At 58.4% G+C, this 19,687-nt stretch overlaps 1 protein-coding gene across 1 annotated transcript in view; it reads right to left on the bottom strand.

The window, feature by feature from the left end:
• Nucleotides 1–551: 551 nt before the first annotated feature.
• Nucleotides 552–19,687, bottom strand: part of TMEM132E (transmembrane protein 132E) — a 55,438-nt gene continuing 36,302 nt past the window's right edge. Inside the window, exons 2-9 of the mRNA XM_077852180.1 lie at nt 12,568–13,504; nt 10,767–10,913; nt 10,293–10,485; nt 9,230–9,373; nt 6,773–6,978; nt 4,786–5,074; nt 3,655–3,846; nt 552–2,699 (exon numbers count right to left, since the gene is read on the bottom strand). Of these exons, the coding sequence (XP_077708306.1) occupies nt 1,644–2,699; nt 3,655–3,846; nt 4,786–5,074; nt 6,773–6,978; nt 9,230–9,373; nt 10,293–10,485; nt 10,767–10,913; nt 12,568–13,504 (3,164 nt within the window). The 3' untranslated portion in view covers nt 552–1,643. The remainder of the gene's footprint in view (nt 2,700–3,654; nt 3,847–4,785; nt 5,075–6,772; nt 6,979–9,229; nt 9,374–10,292; nt 10,486–10,766; nt 10,914–12,567; nt 13,505–19,687) is intronic.

Genomic DNA, 19,687 nt, shown 5'->3' with positions numbered 1-19,687 from the left:
TTGGCCTGTTGAGAGAGAGAGAGGCCCACTCAATGGCCTTTGCTCTCTCCTGCCTGGCTCTCGGACAGAGAGACCCCCAGGCTTTCCTCCATGGAGAAGGGAGGCCTCCTTGAGACCTGGTGACAGTGACAGTGACGGGGAGTAACCTGCTCTGGGAGGTGGAGTGAAGGTGGAGAAGGAATCCAGGGTGAGCTCAGGTATGCACAGCAACGCTTTTTCACCCCTTTCTTTATCCTTCGGTGCCCTCTCACCCCCTGCAAGCCTTTTCTCTGGAGGCCCTGAGGCTTGGCCCACCCTCCTGAGCCAATCATGGCAACTCCTAGAAGAGGTAGATCTTTGTGAGGTCACATTTCTGGGTCAGCGAATCCGTCCTCTCCTGATGCGGGTGGCCCCTCAGCACCAGAGGGTCCAAAGGGATGTGGATGTTAGAGGAGCAGCAGGCCTGCAGCCTGGTTCAGCCGTGTTGTGATCTCATGTCATTTAGTGTGCCCACAGTGTGCATGAGCGTGCGCGTGCACGCACAAGGACGAGACACAGAGCCAGGCACCATGTACTTTCTGTTCTCTGGGGGCGGCTGCTCCGGCCCCATCTGGTCACCCCCATTTATTTAAGAAAATCTGACACAGTGGTGGGTAGAACCCAAGAGAGAAGTGGGCTGTGGGCTGGGAGCGGTAGGGGAGATGCCCGGCTCCCTGCTGTCTTTGCCCATCCCCAGGTCCTCCACAGCATCCCCTGGTGCCCTCTCCCCCCTCCCACCAGATTCTGCTCCCTGGGGGGGATGGGTGGCTGCCCCTGCAGAGAGGAAGGAGTGGTCAGCAGAGCAGGAGGGGCCTCTAAGGCGCGTAGTGTTGTCCTCACTGTGGGCTCAGCAGGGGGATGGGGTCTCCCTGGGCCGCCCAGACCACAGTGTTGGGGCTTGGCTTGCTAGGGGCCAGCCCAGGGCTCCTCCCCATTTAGGCCCTTGCCCACAGCCCATGGGGACAGAGGAGGGAGTCCTGAGATCTCAGGAAGGTGCCTGCCTAGGCCCAAACAAGACCTCTCTGTAGGGCCAGCTCCCAGGTCCTGGGACGGGACTGGGGGGCACCTGGAAGCCAGCAGATGCTACAAGTGTCTCCTCATCCCCCAATATTTTGTCCACAGCAAGATCCTCAGCAGGGTAGGCAGCCGCCGCCTCCCCACCCTGAAGGACAGAAATCCCTGAATAGTGGTTTGAGAAAAGTCTTTGTGCAGCTTGTGACACAAGACCCCCCCAGAAGCTCCCCCACACAGGGGGAAGACAGGGGACATGGGGGGCAGGGGCACAGTGTGGGCCCCCCTCACCCCAAGCTTGGCCTCCACGCCTCACTTTTGGGGCCGGGGGTCATCTAAGATTGGAGGAGGTTCAGAAAGGGTAGAACAAGGCCTGGGATCGCTTTCGTCCTAGCAAGCTCCTGAGGAAGGAGCCGTCCGCCTTCGGGGGCAGCATCGGGTACGGGGTGAGGTGGCAGGAAGGACCGCGTGGGGTAGGCGGCCACGGCCACCCAGCACAGAGCGAAGCTGCAGGGGCAGGGAGTACAAAATCCACTTCAGCCGGCCTGCATCAGTGTGAGCGGGGGTCCCAGCTGTGTCCCACACACAGCCCACCCCCCGGGGGGACGGCGCCTCTATGCCATCTCTTTGATTCTGCGCATATAATTGTGCAGGTCCGGGGGCGCAGTGGGCCGCGTGCTGCCTGCCACATCTGGGCAGCCCCAACCCAGGTCCTCTTCGTCCTCCTCATCGTCTTCCCCGGCAGGCACCGAGTCATAGGCCAGCTCCTCCGTGGGCAGCGTGGTGAAGGTGGTAAACTTGACCCGCTTGCGCTTGGAGGTGGGTGAGCTGGCAGGGTCCTCGGCCTGGTCCCGGGCCGAGCCGCCCGAGGAGCCGTCGCCCCGCCCGTGCACCTGGCTCTGCACGCTGGTCTGTGAGCTGCCGCTGCTGTGGTGGTCGCCGTGGCAGCAGGCGGGCACCGTCTCCAGCGGGTTGCCAGCGGGCGGCGACAGCTCCCCCTGCACCCGCAGCGGCTGCCCGTTGCCCAGGAACACCCAGTGGTGAGAGTGGTCCATGCTGGTCTGGCCCTCGGGCGGGATGCGCTTGTGCCGGTAGCGCAGCACGAAGACGATGCAGTTGATGAGGAAGACGAGGATAGCGAGGCAGAAGACGCCCAGCAGCGCGTACATGCCGATCTCCAGGTCCGTCAGCCCGCGGGGCATCTGCAGGAAGCCGGTGGGCAGCGGCAGGAAGTCTTCCGTGGGCGGCACCGCGGGGCTGGCGGTGCCCGGGCCTGGGGCCTCGGCTGCAGGCACCCCAGTGCCGGGCGGGCCGGCGCCCCGGGCCTCGTCCTCGCCCCCGCCGGGGCCCGGCTGGCTGGGCCCCGGGTAGTCATAAGTGGGGTCCTCCTCATCCCGCCCAAAGTGCACCCGCAGGCCCACGGGCGTCGTGGCCAGCACGCTCTTGCGCTTGGTTTTCTGGCAGGTCTCGGCGATGGTGAGCTCTGCGCGAAGCAGTTCCCCGGCCCCCTCGGCCTCCGCCACCACCAGCGGAAAGGCCCGGTCCTGGGTCACCGTGGCCACCCGCTCGTCCAGGCTGCTCACCAGCAGCCCGTAGTCCCGGGGGCTGTAGAGGGAGAGTGGGGCTGTGGTGCCATCGCTGTAGGAGAGCCAGAGGCTCAGGAGGGCTTCCTGGAGGAGGAGGAGAAGGGGACAGCGGTTAGAGAGCTACTCCTGGCTGGCTTCACTGCTACATGCTGCGCAGATGCCAAGCTCTGTGAGGACAGACGCTGCGATAATCTGGCCCCCTGCTGAATTCCCAGCACTGGAACCTTGCCCAGCAGGTGGCAGGTGCTTAGAGACAGCTGTGGGAGCAGGAAGTCCTCCTCTGGAGGCTGGGGCAGGGTAAGGGGCACATTATGGCCTCATACTGCACCTTGCAGGTCCCTGTCTCCCCTTGATGAGCTGAAACGTATATCCTGCCTTACGGCCTACCTCGAGTCCGTTTTGCTGCAGGAGTAACCCCATTATCTCCATGCCTGACCTGGGGATCATCCTCATTAAACATGTGGAGGTTGAGGAGAACACATACCCCATCCAAGCCTTCTCCTCCGTTAAAACATTCTGAGAATTGCCCTCCCTGCAGATGAGGAAGCAGGGCCCCGAGAGGAGGGACTGGCCTGGGATCATGGAGCAAGTTAGGGGCAGGGGATTCTTGGGTCAGTGCTCGACACCTGCCTTCTTGCTCCCTGTGCTCCTGCCCGTCACCTCTCCACCGCTGTCCTGTAGCCTGTGTCCCATTGTGTCGGGGGTGGGGGGAAGGCTGTAGTTGGGGCTCCAGAGATGGGTGAGGGTAATTCCTGGGCGGGGGGGTGGGCAGAGATGGTGATGGGCTTTCTGAGAATCCAGAAGGGGGAACCCTCAGCAGGAACATCTCGGGGTGGCAGATGCAAGGAGCGAGACCTTGGCCAGCCTCCCTGTGCAGATGGCAGGGGAATGGGGTGGGCCAGGTGTGAAGGGCACCACGGTAGATGGATCTCCCATTAAAGCCCTAATCTAGGGGCCTCATGGCAGAGGGACAAGCTCGAGTCCCCTTCTTCCTTCCACACCCCAAGCCCCCAGGTTGGCAAGCTGGGCATCTGGTTACCTGCTTGAGGAAGCTGAGGGTCTGTTGGGCAGCTGTGGTGGCCAGGATGGTGTGGCTGCTCCCTGGGCTGGGCCGCAGGGAGAGGGCCAGGCTGGCTACCACCTGGGCCTGCAGCTGTGTGATGCTGACTTTCTCCTCCGTCACCGTTAGCAGCGTTTCCCCGAGCACAGACTCCGTCAGTGGAGACACCACCTGAGGCAGAGTGGGACAGAGGTGGGCAAAGGCCAGGAGGGCAGCACTGCCAGGATTCCCAGCCAAGGAGGAGTCCGAGTGCTGCTGGAAAAGACGCCTGGAACCGGGGGGAAGTGGGGGCAGGCTGGGAGGCAGGACTCTCGGGCTCTGCCTTAGGGCTGTACCTGGAAACCAGGATCCAGAGGCCAGGTGAGTTTCAGGGGCTCACGAGAGCCAGGCAGGAGCACGGATGAGAGAGGTGGGCAGATTTTAAGGTACACAGTAGCCCCACATAGTGATAAATAGCAACGGATGTTTGGCCTCAACGTCAGAGACACAAAAGGGAGTGGTGGGGTCGTGGCAGAGGAGAACTCGTCCTCATGCAGGGAGGGCACCAGTATTGACTCCAGCCAATGATTGCCGCGTGGGACTGTGGGCCCAGTGTTGCCAGATGCATGTTTTGCAAAACGAGAAATCTAGATTTTTTTTTAAAACTGAGACAGCTCCCCATGTTTCAATGTCGGATCAGTTGCTTTACAGATAAACACATCTGCAGGTAGATCCTAGCCAACCGTCACACAATTGACAATCTCTTAGGGGATGATTTCAACCCAGTTGTAGAGAAGGAGGGTCAGAGTTGAGTTCCTAGGTGCCCGGATTCCCTTTCCTGCCCCCTCTCCTCACCCACGCGTGCTCTCAGGGACGCGCCCTGAGCCATACAGAGGTGGTAAAGGTTGACAGGGTTTGCAGGGAGAGCCTTCACCAAGGGGAAGTGGAAGGTGATCACCTCTGATGTCGGGATTTCAGGAAGGGGGAGGGTGGGGGAGGAGGAAGAGTGTGTTGTTTTGGGGGCCTGCTGGGGTTGACCCAGGAGGCTGAGGCCCTAGGAATCCTGTCCCAGGAACGTTCCTGTTCTCTGCCCACAGGTAACCAAGGCTACTGGCAGGGTCCCGTGCCTACCTTGAAGGGGGTGGTGCCGGGCTCCAGGCCCGCCAGCGTGCTGCTGTCCACCATGCGTGCCACTCGGGGGTCACCCACCCGCATAAAGTCGCTGACCAGGTCGGTGACCTCCACCAGCCAGTCTGGGCCCAGCATGGTGACCACCTGGTCTGTGCCCTCGGACGATGTCGTGTGGAACTGGGTGAAGACCTGTAGGGTGGCATGCTGGTACTGCAGGGTGCAGCCGCGGCTCATGCTCTGGCGTCGCTCCTCTTCCTCCTCATCCTCATCCTCGCTCTCCCGGGCCGACCTGGGGTGGGAGGTGGAGTGGAGTGGGGGAGGCGGGGGTGGTCAGGACTCCTCACCTGCCTCTGAACTGCACAAGTCACTGTCTGCCCCGTGCCCCGCTGGCTCCTTCCCTGCTCCCCGAGAGCCTCCCCCCTGCCCCACTCCTTCTGTCTCTGCCAAGCTTGGAGCCAGGAGGCCCCAGTCCTCACTTTCCTAGGAAGGTATTTTCTGGACCCTCCCTCTCGGCCTCTGCGGGACTCCACCCAGGCCTGGGAATAGGTGGTGCTGAAGGCTGGCAGGGGCTCTTTTTCAGCGCTAAGCCTGCGCGCGGCCTTGTTTTGGGCTCTAAACTGGAGCAAAGGTGCTCCCTGTTACAGAGGGCCAGAACGCTTGGTGGCCTGGGTTCCTCCTGCTTATCGCAAAACCTCAGTGGAGAGAGGTAAACTGAGGCAAGCACTGGTAAGCGCAGGGGAGCCAGGACTTGATGACTTGGGAAATTTGGCCTATCCAGACTGCCAAAGATGCTAAAACTAGGAGATCCACAGTCAGGAAAGCATGCTCTAGAGAGAGAGTGTGTCAAGGACGTGGCTAGTGCTTTGCTCCTGCTTGTAGAAGGATGGAGCACCCAGAACATCCCTTCACAGAGGGCTCGCAGGTGATGTGTTACCGCATCCTCACAACCACGCTGAGGTAAGTATTAACGTGCCCACTTTGCAGTTGAAGGAACAGGGGCACAGAGAGGCTGTGTAGGTCGTCTAAGGTTGCCCAGCTAGTAAACAGCAGTCAAGATTGAAACCCAGGATGTCTGGCTTCAGAGGTCATTGCGCCCTTGTTACTCAAAGCTGGTCCTCCCCGAGCTAGTCCCAGTGCAGAATCACAGGCCCCCTCCCAGACCCACTGGATCAGAATCCGCACTTTAACAGGCTCCTCAGATGATTCTTATGCACTTTCAAGTCTGAGAGGCTCTGATCTACATGGCCTGGCTGTTCCTAAACTCTATAGAATGGACTGCGCCCAGCTCTCCCTTGGCCGCCTGCTTCTCCTCCGGCCCAGCCCCTCCTCTCTTAGTTGCCCACCTCTCTTCCTCTCTCTGGCTTTTCTCTCCAGCAGCAATGAGGGGTGTGTGAAGTACATGCCCCAGAGACGCACAGTCAGGTGTGTGAGGTGCCCCCCAGCCAGGGAGGCTTGTGTGAGTCGCTGTACGCCTGGGCTGATGGGCTCACGAGTGTACCCCTGCTACGCACAGGCCGAGTACACGTGTCTGGGTGTGTGTGCTCCTGCACTGCTGTGTCTGCTCCATCTTGTCTGTGGCCTGGCTACTCTCTCACTCTGTCTCCCCAGCCAATTCCTTTCTACCCATTCTTGAAGACTTGGTCAGGAGTCACCACTTCCAGGAAGCCTGTCTTGGCTTGTCTTGGAGGGGAGGTGGTTCTCTCCTATGTGCCACTTGATCTCCTGCACACACGTGTCCACCATGTCCTGTGGCATGTACAGGACAGTTTCTGCTGGATCCAGAGCTTGGCTGGGTCAGGCACCAGCTACCACACCCACCCATGTCTCAAGCACCCATCAGTGTCTGGCACACAGTAGTTGCTCAATAAAAGTGTGCTGACTGCATAACCGACCTGCAGGTGTATACCTAGGGCCTTATACACATATGCGGACCAGACTATGTGCCAGGGCTGTGTCCACCTGTGAGTATCCTGAGGAAGGGCTGTACCTCCGGTCGGGCAGGATAGGTACCCTCCAGCCCTTCACTTGGCTGAGGCGTGCATCCGAGAGTTCGATGTGCAGGGGCAGCTTGGGGACCCAGACTGTCATTTCCAGAGGGGCATTGAGGATGTCATAGCGGAAGGTGACCCTGGCGTTCATGGACCCACGAGACTCCTTTCCACTCACAAACACGTAGTCGCAGCTGCTGGATACCTGGGGATGGGAAGGGAGGTTGGTTGGCATGTCTTGCCTACAGGGCATCCTGTGGGCTGACAAGGAGGAACAAGGTGGGGGAAGGCACCAAATTTACTTCCTCTGGGAGGTGTCCACTTCGGGTGTCTCTGTTCCCATTATTTCTTCACAGATCATCTCCCAGTGGCTATGAGGGGACGTTTTGCTCCCTGGCAGGGAGCCAGCATGCACCTGCTCTTACCCGAGGCTGCTTCTGGTGTGCCAGACCACATCCCCCAGGCTGGCTCCCCTTCCCAGCGTGACTGCCTGTGCTCTGGCATAGGTGTCTTTCGGTAGGGTCCTCTGTAGTACAGAGGGGCACGTCCTGAACCCATGACTCTTCCGTGGCCCATCTGGCCCTGTGGCCCCAGGAAAATAAGCAGCTGCTTCATTTCAGGTGAGGGGACCCTTCTGGCCAGGGGGTGGAGGTGGGGGATGGGGAGAGGAAAAACCAGGACAGACTGGTGGATGGTGGCCACCAGTGGGTGCAGCTTTTATAAATGCCCACTGAGACACCAACTTATGTTCCTAAAGTTTCCTGGGATGGGCACGTGCTTGCTGAACACATCTTGGTGGATACCTGGGCCAGTACTCAGGACAGATGTAAGTGGGTGTATCCATCAAGTATGTCCAGTATGGACCTGGCACACTCAGGACTGAATCTCGTGTGCAGTGCATTTAGGTGTTCCTGTTGGTACATGCCCATGGGTGCACACCCTCACATTTGGGGAGGGTCTAATCACGCAGCTGGCGGGCTTCTGACATTCTGCAGGCTCTGGTAGGGAGCAGGGAGGGTGCCCGGGCTGTGGCTCATCTCTGTTGATCCCCTAGCTGTTCCCAAACTCCTGCTAGTCCCCTTAATCTTCTCAGATGGGGATGGTAGGACGTGGGGCAGCAGCCCTGCCAGAAATGCTCATTTCCCACTTCAGAAGGCAGAGAATTCTATCTGAAGGCTGGCAAATTCCATTCAGAGTGTTGGCAAACTCCATAAAGAACCTGAGTGCATTTCATTGAGAATGGAAACAAATTCTAGTTAGGATCTTTGCAAATTCCCTTTGGTATCTAAGCAGTCGAGACTTTGTTCTGGTCCACTCTGTGGCCGGGATGGGGGGAGCCTGGGGGGCAGAGGCCGGTGCTGGATGAGGGTGTTTGAGAGCAGGTCCATTTTTTTTCCTGTCCCAGCCTGCCAGCCCTGGAAAGCCCCAGGGGCCGATGGGGGTGTGGTACCAAGCCATCTGCTCTGGCTCACGTGGGGGGCATTCTTCCTGGGTGGGGGGTGGATGAGGCGAGGCTCCAGCTCCCAGGACCTGGAGGGATCTGGGGCAGAGTGTGGAGAGAGAGAGAGCGTGCACACTCCAGGCTAGCCCCAGCTAGAGGGAGAAGGACACCCACGGCCCATTCCTCCTGCTCTCCTTCAGGCTGAGCTATTTACAGGCATAGGGAACAGATTCCCTTGTCTGATCATCTGATTTTGGCACCTGCTGGAGGCCGGCCTGATAAACAGCTCACCCACCACACCGACACCAGGGCTGCCACACTCCTGCATCACCACCCACCCCACTACCCAAAGGGGCAATTCTGGAGGCCTTCCTGGGGTGGGGGCAAACTGGGTCATTTGAGTCACACTGATGTCCTGTTTGTTGGGCCATGAGGACCTGGGGCCCAGAGGGGGTCTCTGGGGAGCAGATCTAGGAGGGACCTTCAGGAGTTGGTGGATTTGGGGTGTGTGTGCCCTGAGCAGGTCCTTCCTTATACGATCTTCATGACTGGCCCAATCACATGCTTCTGGGGTTTCCTCTCTGAGTGGAATCTCCTCCATTTGGGCACCAGCAGCTAGGGTCAGAGCATGTCCTTGAGGGGCCCCCTCTCTACCCACGTTGCCTTGCCTGGTGTCTTTCCAGGCAGGGGCTCAATAATCACTTGCTGCATTGGATTGAGCTCAGGCTGTCAACACTGCCTTCTCCCCAGTGCCTGCCTAAGGGTCTCATGTTCCTGCAGGAAGCCCTCCAGGACCAGCAGTACCTGGGGCTTCTCCTCACGCCACCTAGGCTAGCTGCAGGATGCCTGAAGCTTATTCTATCCACCGCCCCCCCCCCACACACACACAATTTGTTCTCTTCCTGCTTACCACAGGGAGCTGCCTGGGATGCGAATTCCCCTCTGGCTTGGGGTTCCCCCCACCCCTGAAGGTCTGAGGCCTTCTTCCCAGGGTCCCTGTCTCCAGGAAGCCCACCTTGATGATGTCCTCATTGTCAGATTCGCATTCCACCAAGGCAGAGACATCTAGGACGAGGCCAGTCACCTCGATGGCGATGACCTTGACAGGGATGGCCACCGTCCTGCCAGTCAGGATAGCAGTGTTGATAATCTCCGTGTCCTGCAGGGAGGGTGGGGCCCTGCTGAGCTGGGGTGCTGGTGGTCCTCCGCTCTCCCCGGACACAGCAGCCGAGGCCTGGGCTCCTGGCTGCCCTACCCCTCAGGTGAACGGCCTTCCCCCCGGGGACACCTGCACTCATGTGCAGACAGGTGCATCCGCCCAGTTTCACTCATCTCAGATGCTGTGCTTGCTCGGCCTCCTGTAGGCTTCTGCCTCTACCTCAGTCGGCTGCGAGGAAACAGCCCTGCCCCAGTGCCCCATCATCTTCTCTCGACACCTCGCAGGCCCCTCAGCACTCACAGAGTCACATACAGCACATCTGCCTGGCCATTCCAGGTGCCCCTGGCCTGGCCCAAAGTCCCTCTGGCCATGTGAGGTGCCCTGGGATGGTCTCATGTTTGCCTGACATTCCAGGCACCCTGGGGCTGTTCACAGAAGATCATTCCAGCCTTACCACCCCCTGCCCCTAGGCACTCTTCCTAAATCCAGTGCACCTTAGACCAAACTACTCACATTGCCATCGCCACAGCTTTGCCCATGTGATCCCCTGCCTAGAGCACCCTCCTCACCTTCTCTGATTCTATGAGCCCTTCCTTCCAAGCGCATCCTTCAGGATTCAACTGCATGGTCACCTCCTCCAAGAAACTCCTCTGAGTGGCCTTTCCATGGGTGACTTCTCCCATCTCTGTCCTCCTGAGCATCTGCTGTCCTACTCCAGCCCAGGCACAGAGTACCGCCTGCCTCCACACACTCACGCACACACACCTATACCCAAAGGCACACCTGGGTGCAGGAGGCACTCATGCACTTGGGCGCATGCACTGATCCATACACATGCACAGCTGGGCACATGCCTGTCACACACATGCACCTACGACAGACATATGCACCCACCGACCCAGTCGCCTCTCCTGCTCACCATGGCTAGGGGCAGGATGGCTTGTACATCCCGCTGGATGACGGTCAGCTCTGTGACCGCCCGCTCCAGGTCAGGCAGGGCGCTGTGGCCGCGGTAGTCAATGTGCCACATGATCCTCCGCTTGACCGACTGGCTGGTAAAGTTCTCCATCTCAAAGTCCAGCTGCAGGATCTCCAGGGGCCCCTGGCCTTCCCTGCAGGGTCGGGGCAGGACGCAGAGCCCAGGAGGAAGGGCAGGGAGTATCTCAGGAGCCCTGAAATCCCTGGTGGGGACCCCAGCCCTCCTTGGCAGCCTGCCTACTGGGGCCTTTTGAGGCTTCTTCAGCCACCCGAGGTGCCCCAACCTGGACCTCAGAGTCCCCACAATCTGAGCCCCAGCCCTTCTGCCAGCCTGGCCTCCTCCATCATGAACCCCCCCCACCCCTTCTAGTTGCTGTCCTGCAACAAGGTGGACAGAGGTGCCACCTCGGCTTACCAGGGGGGCAGGGGAGTGCCCTGGGCCCAGGCCACATCCACGGTGGCTGTCGAATGCTTTGCCCCGGTCAGCAGCTCCGAGGTCACATGCCACTGGCCACTCCGTGACTTGGTGCCCAGAAGGGTCACACCCTTCTTGGCCTTCACCCTGGGACAAAATGGGAGGAAGAGGAGGGAGAAGGTCAGCCTAGGGCCCAGTGGTTGCCCGCCTGGCCACCCCCCTGGGCTGAGGCTAAGAGTAGGGGGAACGGGTGAGTGAATCACCCCAAGTTTTAGACCTAGTGCTTGAGATGAACCTGGGGAATCTGGTATCATGTAGCTGAAATCTCTGACCCTTAGTGGAGGCTACACTTGCTTCTACCATATCTCTCTGCCAAGTTTTATCAAAGCTCTACTTGCGTACCTCAATGACAGGGGACTCACTACTGCATACATCCCATTCTATTCTCAGAAAGCCCCTAAGGACCAGAAGCCCCTTTCCTTTTTTTTTTTTTTTCCAGAAGCCCCATTCCTATATTTAGCTGAAATGTCATGGGTTCTGCTGGGGAAGGAGAGAACAGCTGTCCTTCATCTCAATTGTAAGAGTTCTTCAGACAGTAGGAAGGGAGCAGGTGTTCCCTGAGTCCTCTCTTTGTACAGGCCTAAAATCTCTAGTTTCTCCAGTTGTTACTTTTTGCCACAGTTTCAGGTCAGCCCTTGCAACTAGGGTTCAACCCTTGCAAGTAAGACTAGTCCCTCTCCTCTGGACACTGAACACACAGGCACTGCAGCCTATACAACACTTCAGCTGTGCTCTCATCCTGACTAAAGCAGAACGGTGACCACTTCCTTAAGTTTACATGCTCTTCTCCTATTAATGTAGCCCAAGATCTGTGATGACTGATTTAAGTCATATTCACGTTCAGATATCAATCATTGAGTCAGGTCTTATCTCTTCCAGGAATATCTGAACTTTAAGGTGGTACACTCAGGAGAGAGGGCAATACTTAACTCAAAGAAATTGGAGGCTAATGGTGATGTTTTGGGTCCTCTGCATAATGCCGGGGGTAAGGGGAATGTTTTGGTGGGGCCTTTGAGACGACTTAAGGCATTTCTGAATTTGTGAACTGTATCCTGTTCAGGGTGTAGAAAAGGCTGGGACACCTGAGATTTTTTTTCCTCCCAACTCCAGGATGGGGCAAACGTCCTGACACATGGACAGACTCCTGCTCATCTTTTGGCTCCTAGCCAATGGGCTGCTCTCTGATCTCCATATCTTCTCTTTGATCTGGGTTTCCTCATCTGTGAAATGGGAGAGTTGTGCCAGCTAACGTCTAGGGCCCTTCCATCCCCATTCTGTCATTCTTGATACCTATGCTCATGAAAACTGACCCTTCTCCTTGGCCATTTCTTTTTCTTTTTTTCTCTTTTTAAGATTATTTATTTATTTATTTATTTATTTATTAGAGAGAGAGAGAGAGAGAGAGAGAGAGAAACAGGCAGAGGGAGAAGCAGGCCCCATGCAGGGAGCCGGAGGCGGGTCTCCATCCCGGGTCCCCAGGATCAAGCCCTGGGTGGAAGGCGGCGCTAAACCGCTGCGCCAGCCCCCGGGGCTTCCTTGGCCATCTCTGTGAGCTACAGAGGTCGGGCAGAAATTTTTGCCGCCATCAGGCCTAGTGAGTACGGTGTCTTCCTGAGGTTGCTCAAGTGATGATTAGGAGGCTGGCCAGGCAGGTGTGGGGACACCCCTAGCGGGGCCGTGCTATGCATTTGACCTTGGACAGAAAGGCAGCGCCCTCGACCTCGACCCACAAGCCCCCCACCTGAGTGTGAAATGCTCCACGCTGGGGCCGGGGCCGGAGGGAGAGGAGGAGTTGGGGGCCAGGTAGAGGAGGATGCTGAGCACTTCCCCAGGCTTGAGGGGCCGATCAGGCAGGCGGATCATGAGGTTGCTGTCCAGCCGGTGCTCCTGCAGAGTCCTCCTGGGGGGCGGGCGGAACAGGCTGATGCTCCCGATGCGCAGCAGGGGGTGCTGGGTGGGGCTCTCGGCGCGGGCGCCCGCCCCCGGCCCGGCCCCCCGCCGGCCGCCCCCGCAGCCGCCCGAGGCGTCGGGGGCGTGGAGGGTGTAGTAGAGCTCCGCCTGCTGACTCTCCCCCGCCGCCTCGGGCTCCAGCGCGTCCGGAGGCTTGCGGCGGGCGGCGGGCGGCGCGGCGGGGGCCGGGGGCCCGAACCAGGCCAGGGGCAGCTCGGCCCGCACCAGGCAGGTGGCCAGGCCCCCGGCCAGGCGGCAGGAGCTCTTGACCTCGCGGGCGTCCCGGAAGGCGTGCAGGCGGACACAGGGCAGCCGCTCGGTGACGCCGAAGTCGTCCCAGTCGCGGCCGGCCACGTAGAAGAGCACCTGGGCCACGGGCTGCGAGGCGGGCACGCGGGCGCGGACGATGAAGGCGCGCACCTTCCAGTTGACGGTCAGGCGCTCGGGGATGTCCAGCGTGCTGGACGGCTGCAGCAGCTCCCGGCCCACCACCTGGCTGGTGCTGAACGGCCCCAGGGACACGTTGAGGACGGGCAGCTCCTTGGTCTGGAACACCACGAAGGGCTCGGAGCGCTGCAGGGAGCCGTTGGCGGCGGCGGGCGGCGGGGGCCGCGCGTCCCGCAGGAAGAAGGCCAGCCGGGTGCGCGACAGGCGGTAGCTGACCGGCAGCACCGGGCTGGCCTGCGGCCCCGGGGGGCTGGGGCTGGCCGGGTGCGAGCGGCCCGAGGCTGGGGACAGACAGAGCGAGAGCCCGGCGGGGTCAGCAGGGGCTGTGCTGGGACGGCAGGGCACCCCAGCCCCCGCCCCGCAGAGGGCAACCGCCCCAAGCTCTGCCCCGCGCCCACCGGTGCTGGGGTGCCAACTGCCCTCACCATTGCCTCTTTTGGGTTAGGGTTAGGGTTAGGGTTAGGCGCCCACCGGTGCTGGGGTGGGGGGCAGAGCTGATACCAACGCAAAGCACTGAGGCTCTAAGGAGTCTTACCCCCCCTCCCACCACCACCGCCCTGCACCCTCATCTGTAAAATGAGGATAAAGTGGGGTTTCTGCCTCCAAGTGCGGTCATGAAGATTTACCAAGTAGTGTGCGGAAAGGGCTCAGAGTACACAGACTCGTGCCATTACAGCTTGCTCCGCGAGCATTAGCTTGTTTGATCCTCAGATGGATCCTCCCAGCTAGGCCGGCTGCCATCGCCATGGATTCAATCCATTTTCTATCAATTTCTCTTTTTTTGAGAGCCGATTCCTTACATCTTACAGGTAAAGGCGCAGAGTGCTTAAGCAATTTACCCAAGTCATGTGAGTGACAGGCGGCCAGCAATGAGATTCGAACCCCGGGGCCACCTGACCCTCAAAGCCAAGCCAGTTCCTTCTCCGGCTGCCTCAGATGGTGCAGAGATCTGTACCTATCCCATCCCCCCCACACATAGCGCTCTGCTCCCTCCCTTCCCTGCACTATGCATACAAAGAATCCCCCCCCCCCAGCGCCCTGCTCCCTCCCCCCTTTGCACTATGCATGCAAGGAATTTGACCCACCCCACAGTCTCACAAACCCTTCTTGGGACTGACATCTCTGGTCCCCACCCCACATCCCTGCAGGACCCTGCCAAATTCTTGCAATTCCACCTCTTGACTCTGTGCTGTGTCCCCAGAACCCTGCCCCAGTTCTGGCCTGGATCCCGTTGCTATGACAATGTCACAGGGCATGACTGGGTCTCCCCTCTCCCCTGAACCACTTCCTTGGCATCCCCTCCCCTCCACAGCAGCAGAGTGATTTGTTTGTCCTGGACGCGAATGGGCCCCTCACCGCCAGCTCACTCCTGTTGGACACTGTCAAGGAGTAGGAGGGACCACGATGTGGGGGTTCAAGGTTTGAGAAACAGTTCTGGATCTTCCTATGGACCCCCCTGTCGCTTCCCTCACCTTGAAAATCAGGATCATAATAATAGTGCTGCTCTGAAAAGGATGTTGCGCTGTCATTGTTCTGTTTTCGAGATTCAAATAAGAAAGCAGACCATAAATTGTGTGACACACTGCCAATGTCTGTTAAGTATTATGAGAGACTCTCCCCCTTCTGCTTACAAAACAAAATTCAAACTCAACCTTGAGCCTGAGTCCTCAGGGTCCTCTAAAATGCGGTTCAGGTTCCCCTTTCCCTAGGACTCCTCCTCCCAAGTCCCTGCTGCCAGCATAACTGGACAACTTCTGGCTTTAGCATTTGCCAACACTACCTTATCTCCCCTCCTTTGCTCATGCTGTGCCCTCTGAGTCAAAGTCTCTCCTAACTACAGGCATCCACATAGGAACCTGCCCCTGAGGTCCGGCTCCAATGCCACCTCCTCCAGGAAGCCCTCTAAGATATGACTCCCCAATTCCCGGGACTTTCCTTCTCTGAGGGGACCTCTCATCCTGTCTTGTCTGGAAGTTAGTTATCTGTGAGGCGGTGCACTGAGCAAGACTTCGACAAATCATGGTTGATTTACACTAGGTGATTTGCGGAGACCTGTGTCCCCAGGAGGAGACTCCTAATAACGCTATGGTGGTTACTTGCAGCTTATGCATATTTATCATTTTATCACCATCAATGAAACCTTGACAGTTCTACAAACCTTTGCAGCCAATTCCTCTTAAAAGGAATGAACTAAAAATCCCCGGCTCTGGAGACTCCAGGGGCTCTGGTGTCTCCATCGTATTTTTTAAAAAAATCTGTAGTTAAATTTCCTCATCCAAAAAGAGGCATTTGGCCTGGGGCAGGGCATAGGCCCTTGGGGTCAGTTGTTCTAGAAGGAGTGGCACCTGGTCTTAGGCATCTACTTGGGGGCTCTCTCTGAGTGGCCCTTAGGACCAGCTGGGGAAACTGGCCATGGGGGTGCTGCCCATGCTTTAACCACCAGATGGCTTCTTCCAATTCTCAGGAGAACTCTGTTCCTGGGTCACCTTCCTCACTAGATACTCTGTGTCCTGCAGGGTACGCTGGCTCCCAGTGGTGGGGGACAGATGGACAGCCAAGTCCAAGACGAGGACAGGAAGATATCCAGAGAGATGGGGAGAGCCTTCCTGGCTGGAACTGCTGCCTCACAGTTCCCCCTGGAGTCCCTGAGGTTCCCTTGCCATCAGGGAGGAGGAGATGGTGGGGATGCTGGCCCAAGTCATACCATGTTGGAGTCCAGGGTAACAGCTTGAGCCAGAGCAACCCACTGCTTTGGAAGCAGCGGGAAGCAGGCAAACAAAGATTTCAAGGTTCTTCTCCCTGTGACACTTGCTTGGCAAGTCACTTCCCACTTTGGATCTTGGTTCCCACATCTAAAATTGAGATGGTGGGGAGCCCCGGTGGCGCATTGGTTTGGCGCCTGCCTTCAGCCCAAGGCATGATCCTGGGGTCCCGGGATCGAGTCCCATGTCGGGCTTCCTGCATGGAGCCTGCTTCCTTCTCTGCCTCTCTCTCTCTCTCTCTCTTTCTCTCTCTCTGAATAAATAAATAAATCTTAAAAAAATAAAATAAATAAAATTGAGATGGTGACGTTGGCCCCCTCATGGGGATGTCCAGAGCAGTTAAGAGGTCAAGGGGGTGGCGAGTGGGGCGGGGGGTGGCTCTGCATGCTGGGATGTCCAGGGTTTGTGGGCACCAGGCCGACATGGGGAGGGGCCACCATGCTTGTCTCACTGGGGTTACAGAAGGGCAGCTGTTGGAGCTGGAAGTGCTCACTGTCCAGGCCGGGGTGGACAGGGTGGGGCCGCAGAAACCATCACCCCTGGGTCTGCCTTGCTTACCTTCCCCAGGAGATTCCAGAGGCTGCTAAGTGGCACTTAGCTCCCTTTGGCCCTCTCACTGTCCCAACCTCATGGAGGGCCATCTGGACCCCTGGGAGGAGGCACAGCAGGGGCAGGAGCCAGCAGATGGGCAGTAGCCCCAGGGGGGCAGGGAGGACAGGACTGGAGACTGTGTTTGCACGTGCCCCTCTGCCCTCAGTAGATTTTGAATGAATGAGTGGAATTCTGGGAATGAGCTGCCCACCGCTGGCAGGGGTGCCATGTGGGGTATGAGTGCCTCTCCTGCAGTATCCAAGGGGAGACCAGGAGGCCGCTAAGGGGCAGGGTTCCTGGCGCTGAGCAGCAGCCTTGCAGGCAAGGAGTCTGAGTTCCTGAAAGGGGGAGTGACTTATGTTAAGGGAACAGCTTGCTTTCAGAAAGGGAAGCCAGAAGAGACAGTATTAGGGTGCTACAATTTTTATATTTATGTCATCGTGACACACGACACCCCCTCCAGTCACCACCGTGAGTCATTCTATCCTCTGGGGCCCCGAGGCCTCCTCTGTGAGGGAGGCAAGTGTTTCTGAGCTTCCGGCACTAACCTCTGTTCTTCTGCTCACTTACTCCGGAGCCTAAAGGAAGTTGCTTGATTTCTCTGGGCCTCAGTTTCCCCAGGGATGTGGGAGAGGCCCTGGAAGTGTTCTGTGGAGGTGGGAGCTGGAGGGGAGGAAGCTGAGACCTGTGGAGTTGTGGGCTGACAGGTCAGGTTTTTAGGGACGCTCTGGGGGAAGGCGTGTGCACACTGTGCATGTGCTAACGTGTATGCTGGCCTGCATCTGGGGATGGAGCAGGACCCGCCCGGCCCTGGGAAGGAGGAGCTGCTGGAAGGTTTCCTGAAGGAGCTCCAGGAAAGAGCTCCTTTCCTGGGTGGATGGGGGAGGGGAAGAACTACACAGATCTGAGGTTAGGCAGGTCCAGGGGTGGAGGAAAGGTGCTGGGTGTCACTGGGGTGGGCATGACAGCCAGGACCCCCAACACAGGGGGAGCTGCTCCCCTGGGCTGGTGCATACCTGCCCACCGGGCCCAACACCAGACAGCCCACTGCAGCTCTGCAGATGTGGCTCTGAACCCCAGCCATGCTTCGCCCCTCAACCCGCTCCCCTTGTTTCCACAGAGCACTTGCCCTGCAGGCCCCCCTTCCTGCTCCTGTGGTCTGGCCCAACTCACCCTACAGACCAAGCTTTGCACTGTCTTCCCCTCAGTGGCCTTGGCTCCCCCACCCCCAGCAGAGGTTGGGCTCCCCACCATGTACCCAGCCTTGGGCCTCCTGAGGCATTTGGGCCCAGCCCTGCTGCCACCTTCTCATAGGAAGGGCTTCTCCACAGCCTCTCGGGTGCATGATGGGTGTTATGAGTTGAATTGTGACCCCCACCCCGATTCATATGTGAAAAACCTGACCTCAGAATGTGGCTGTGTTTGGAGAGAAAGAGTCTGCAAAGAGGTGATGAGGGTAAGATGAGGTAATTAGGGTGGACCCCAATCCAATACGACTGGTGGCCTTATACTTTTTTTTTTTTTTTTTTTAAGATTTTTATTTATTCATGAGAGACACAGAAAGAAAGGCAGAGACACGGGCAGAGGGAGAAGCAGGCTCCATGCAGGGAGCCTGATGCGGGACTAAATCCTGGGACCCTGGGATCATAACCTGAGCCAAAGGCAGACGCTCAACCCCTGAGCCACCAGGTGGCCCTGGTGTCCTTACGCGCAGAGGGGATGAAGACACGGACACACAGAGGGAAGGCCACGGGAAGCCTCAGGGAGAAGGCAACCATCTGTAAGGCAAGGAGAGAGACCGCAGCAGACAGGAGAAACCCACCCTGCCGACACTCTCGCCTTGGACTTCTAGCCTTCAGAACTGAGAAGCAAGTGTCTGTTGCTTCAGCCCTCCAGCCTGTGGTGCTTTGTGAGGGTAGCCCAAGCAGACTAACCCGGGGGATTGGCTATTTGTGCTGCTCACGGCCTCAGTTTCCCCAATCAAGAGTGGAGACACGGTACCAGGGGAAGGAGGTGGACTGAGATGGTGTGGGTTTTGTGTACAGGGATGATGATGGCGGCTGAGGCCCTCCCAGCCCCTTCCTGATGCTACACCCAGCATGTGACCCTTCCCGGCTGAGCTGAGCCAGCTCCTTCCCACAACCCCAGAAGGCACACCCCGCTCTTTACAGTGTGGTAACTAAGAATGGGGTGTCTGTGGATGCTCCAGCCTGCACTCCCAGCATCCTGGAATCCTCCCACCCCAGCCTCCCTGGGCACTGAATCTGCCCAGCTCCTCGGGGAGCATCGACCCGGGCCACTTCGGGGTTATGCTCAGCTGAGAGGTGGTGGCCCTTCATCCTTCCTTTCTTATTCCAGAAAGAGACCGTGACATGAACAAAGGCTTCACTGGCTCTGGACCCACTAGCACCCAAGAAAAGACTTGCACAAGGCATGGGTGTGGGGTCCACTCATCCTTCCATGCCCAGCCCTGGCACTGCCTCCTCCTGAAGCACTGACCTCATGCCTCTCACCACAGCCACCTGGGTGGTGCTTTGCTGCTTCTTTGCTCCATCCAGCTTTGGATCTGATGGATCTGGAGCTTGGCCCTGGTGTCAGCATGACATGCAAATTGCTATTGAACTGTTTCATTAGTCACTTCTGTGAATGCCCCCCACAGGCAGGATGCTGACCCCCGTGCCCCTTCATCTGTGCGGAGATCTCTCAGGCCACTCCCAACACCAGCAGGCACATACTGGTTTCTGCTTTTGCCTTTCCATCTGGGCTGGGATATGGGCAGACGCTGGGTTTGGTCAGTCAGCTTTGCACACGTAAGGGGTGGCACACAGGAGGTGCTTCATGAATCTCAATTCTACCCTCTTCTAAGGCTTGGGCACCTGCATGGGGACAGTGGCTGGACAGAGGCCCTCCCGTTTCATCTCAGGCTGGCTGTTCGGGTCTGGGAGCAGAGTGGGGACCTCTCTGGCCACCCCCACAAAACCTTCCACTTTCTCTCCAGGCACACAGGCCAGCCCCGGCCCCCTCCCCGGCAAACCTATTGAAAATATAAATTAATCTCCATGGAGGCTACAGCCAGGCAGGCTGGGGATGGGGGTGCCTCTGGCCATCTCC

The sequence above is a fragment of the Canis aureus genome, chromosome 16 (genome assembly GCF_053574225.1).
Source record: "Canis aureus isolate CA01 chromosome 16, VMU_Caureus_v.1.0, whole genome shotgun sequence".
Taxonomy (NCBI): domain Eukaryota; kingdom Metazoa; phylum Chordata; class Mammalia; order Carnivora; family Canidae; genus Canis; species Canis aureus.
Note: the sequence above shows the minus strand (reverse complement) of the source record. Positions and strands in the feature narration are given on the sequence as shown.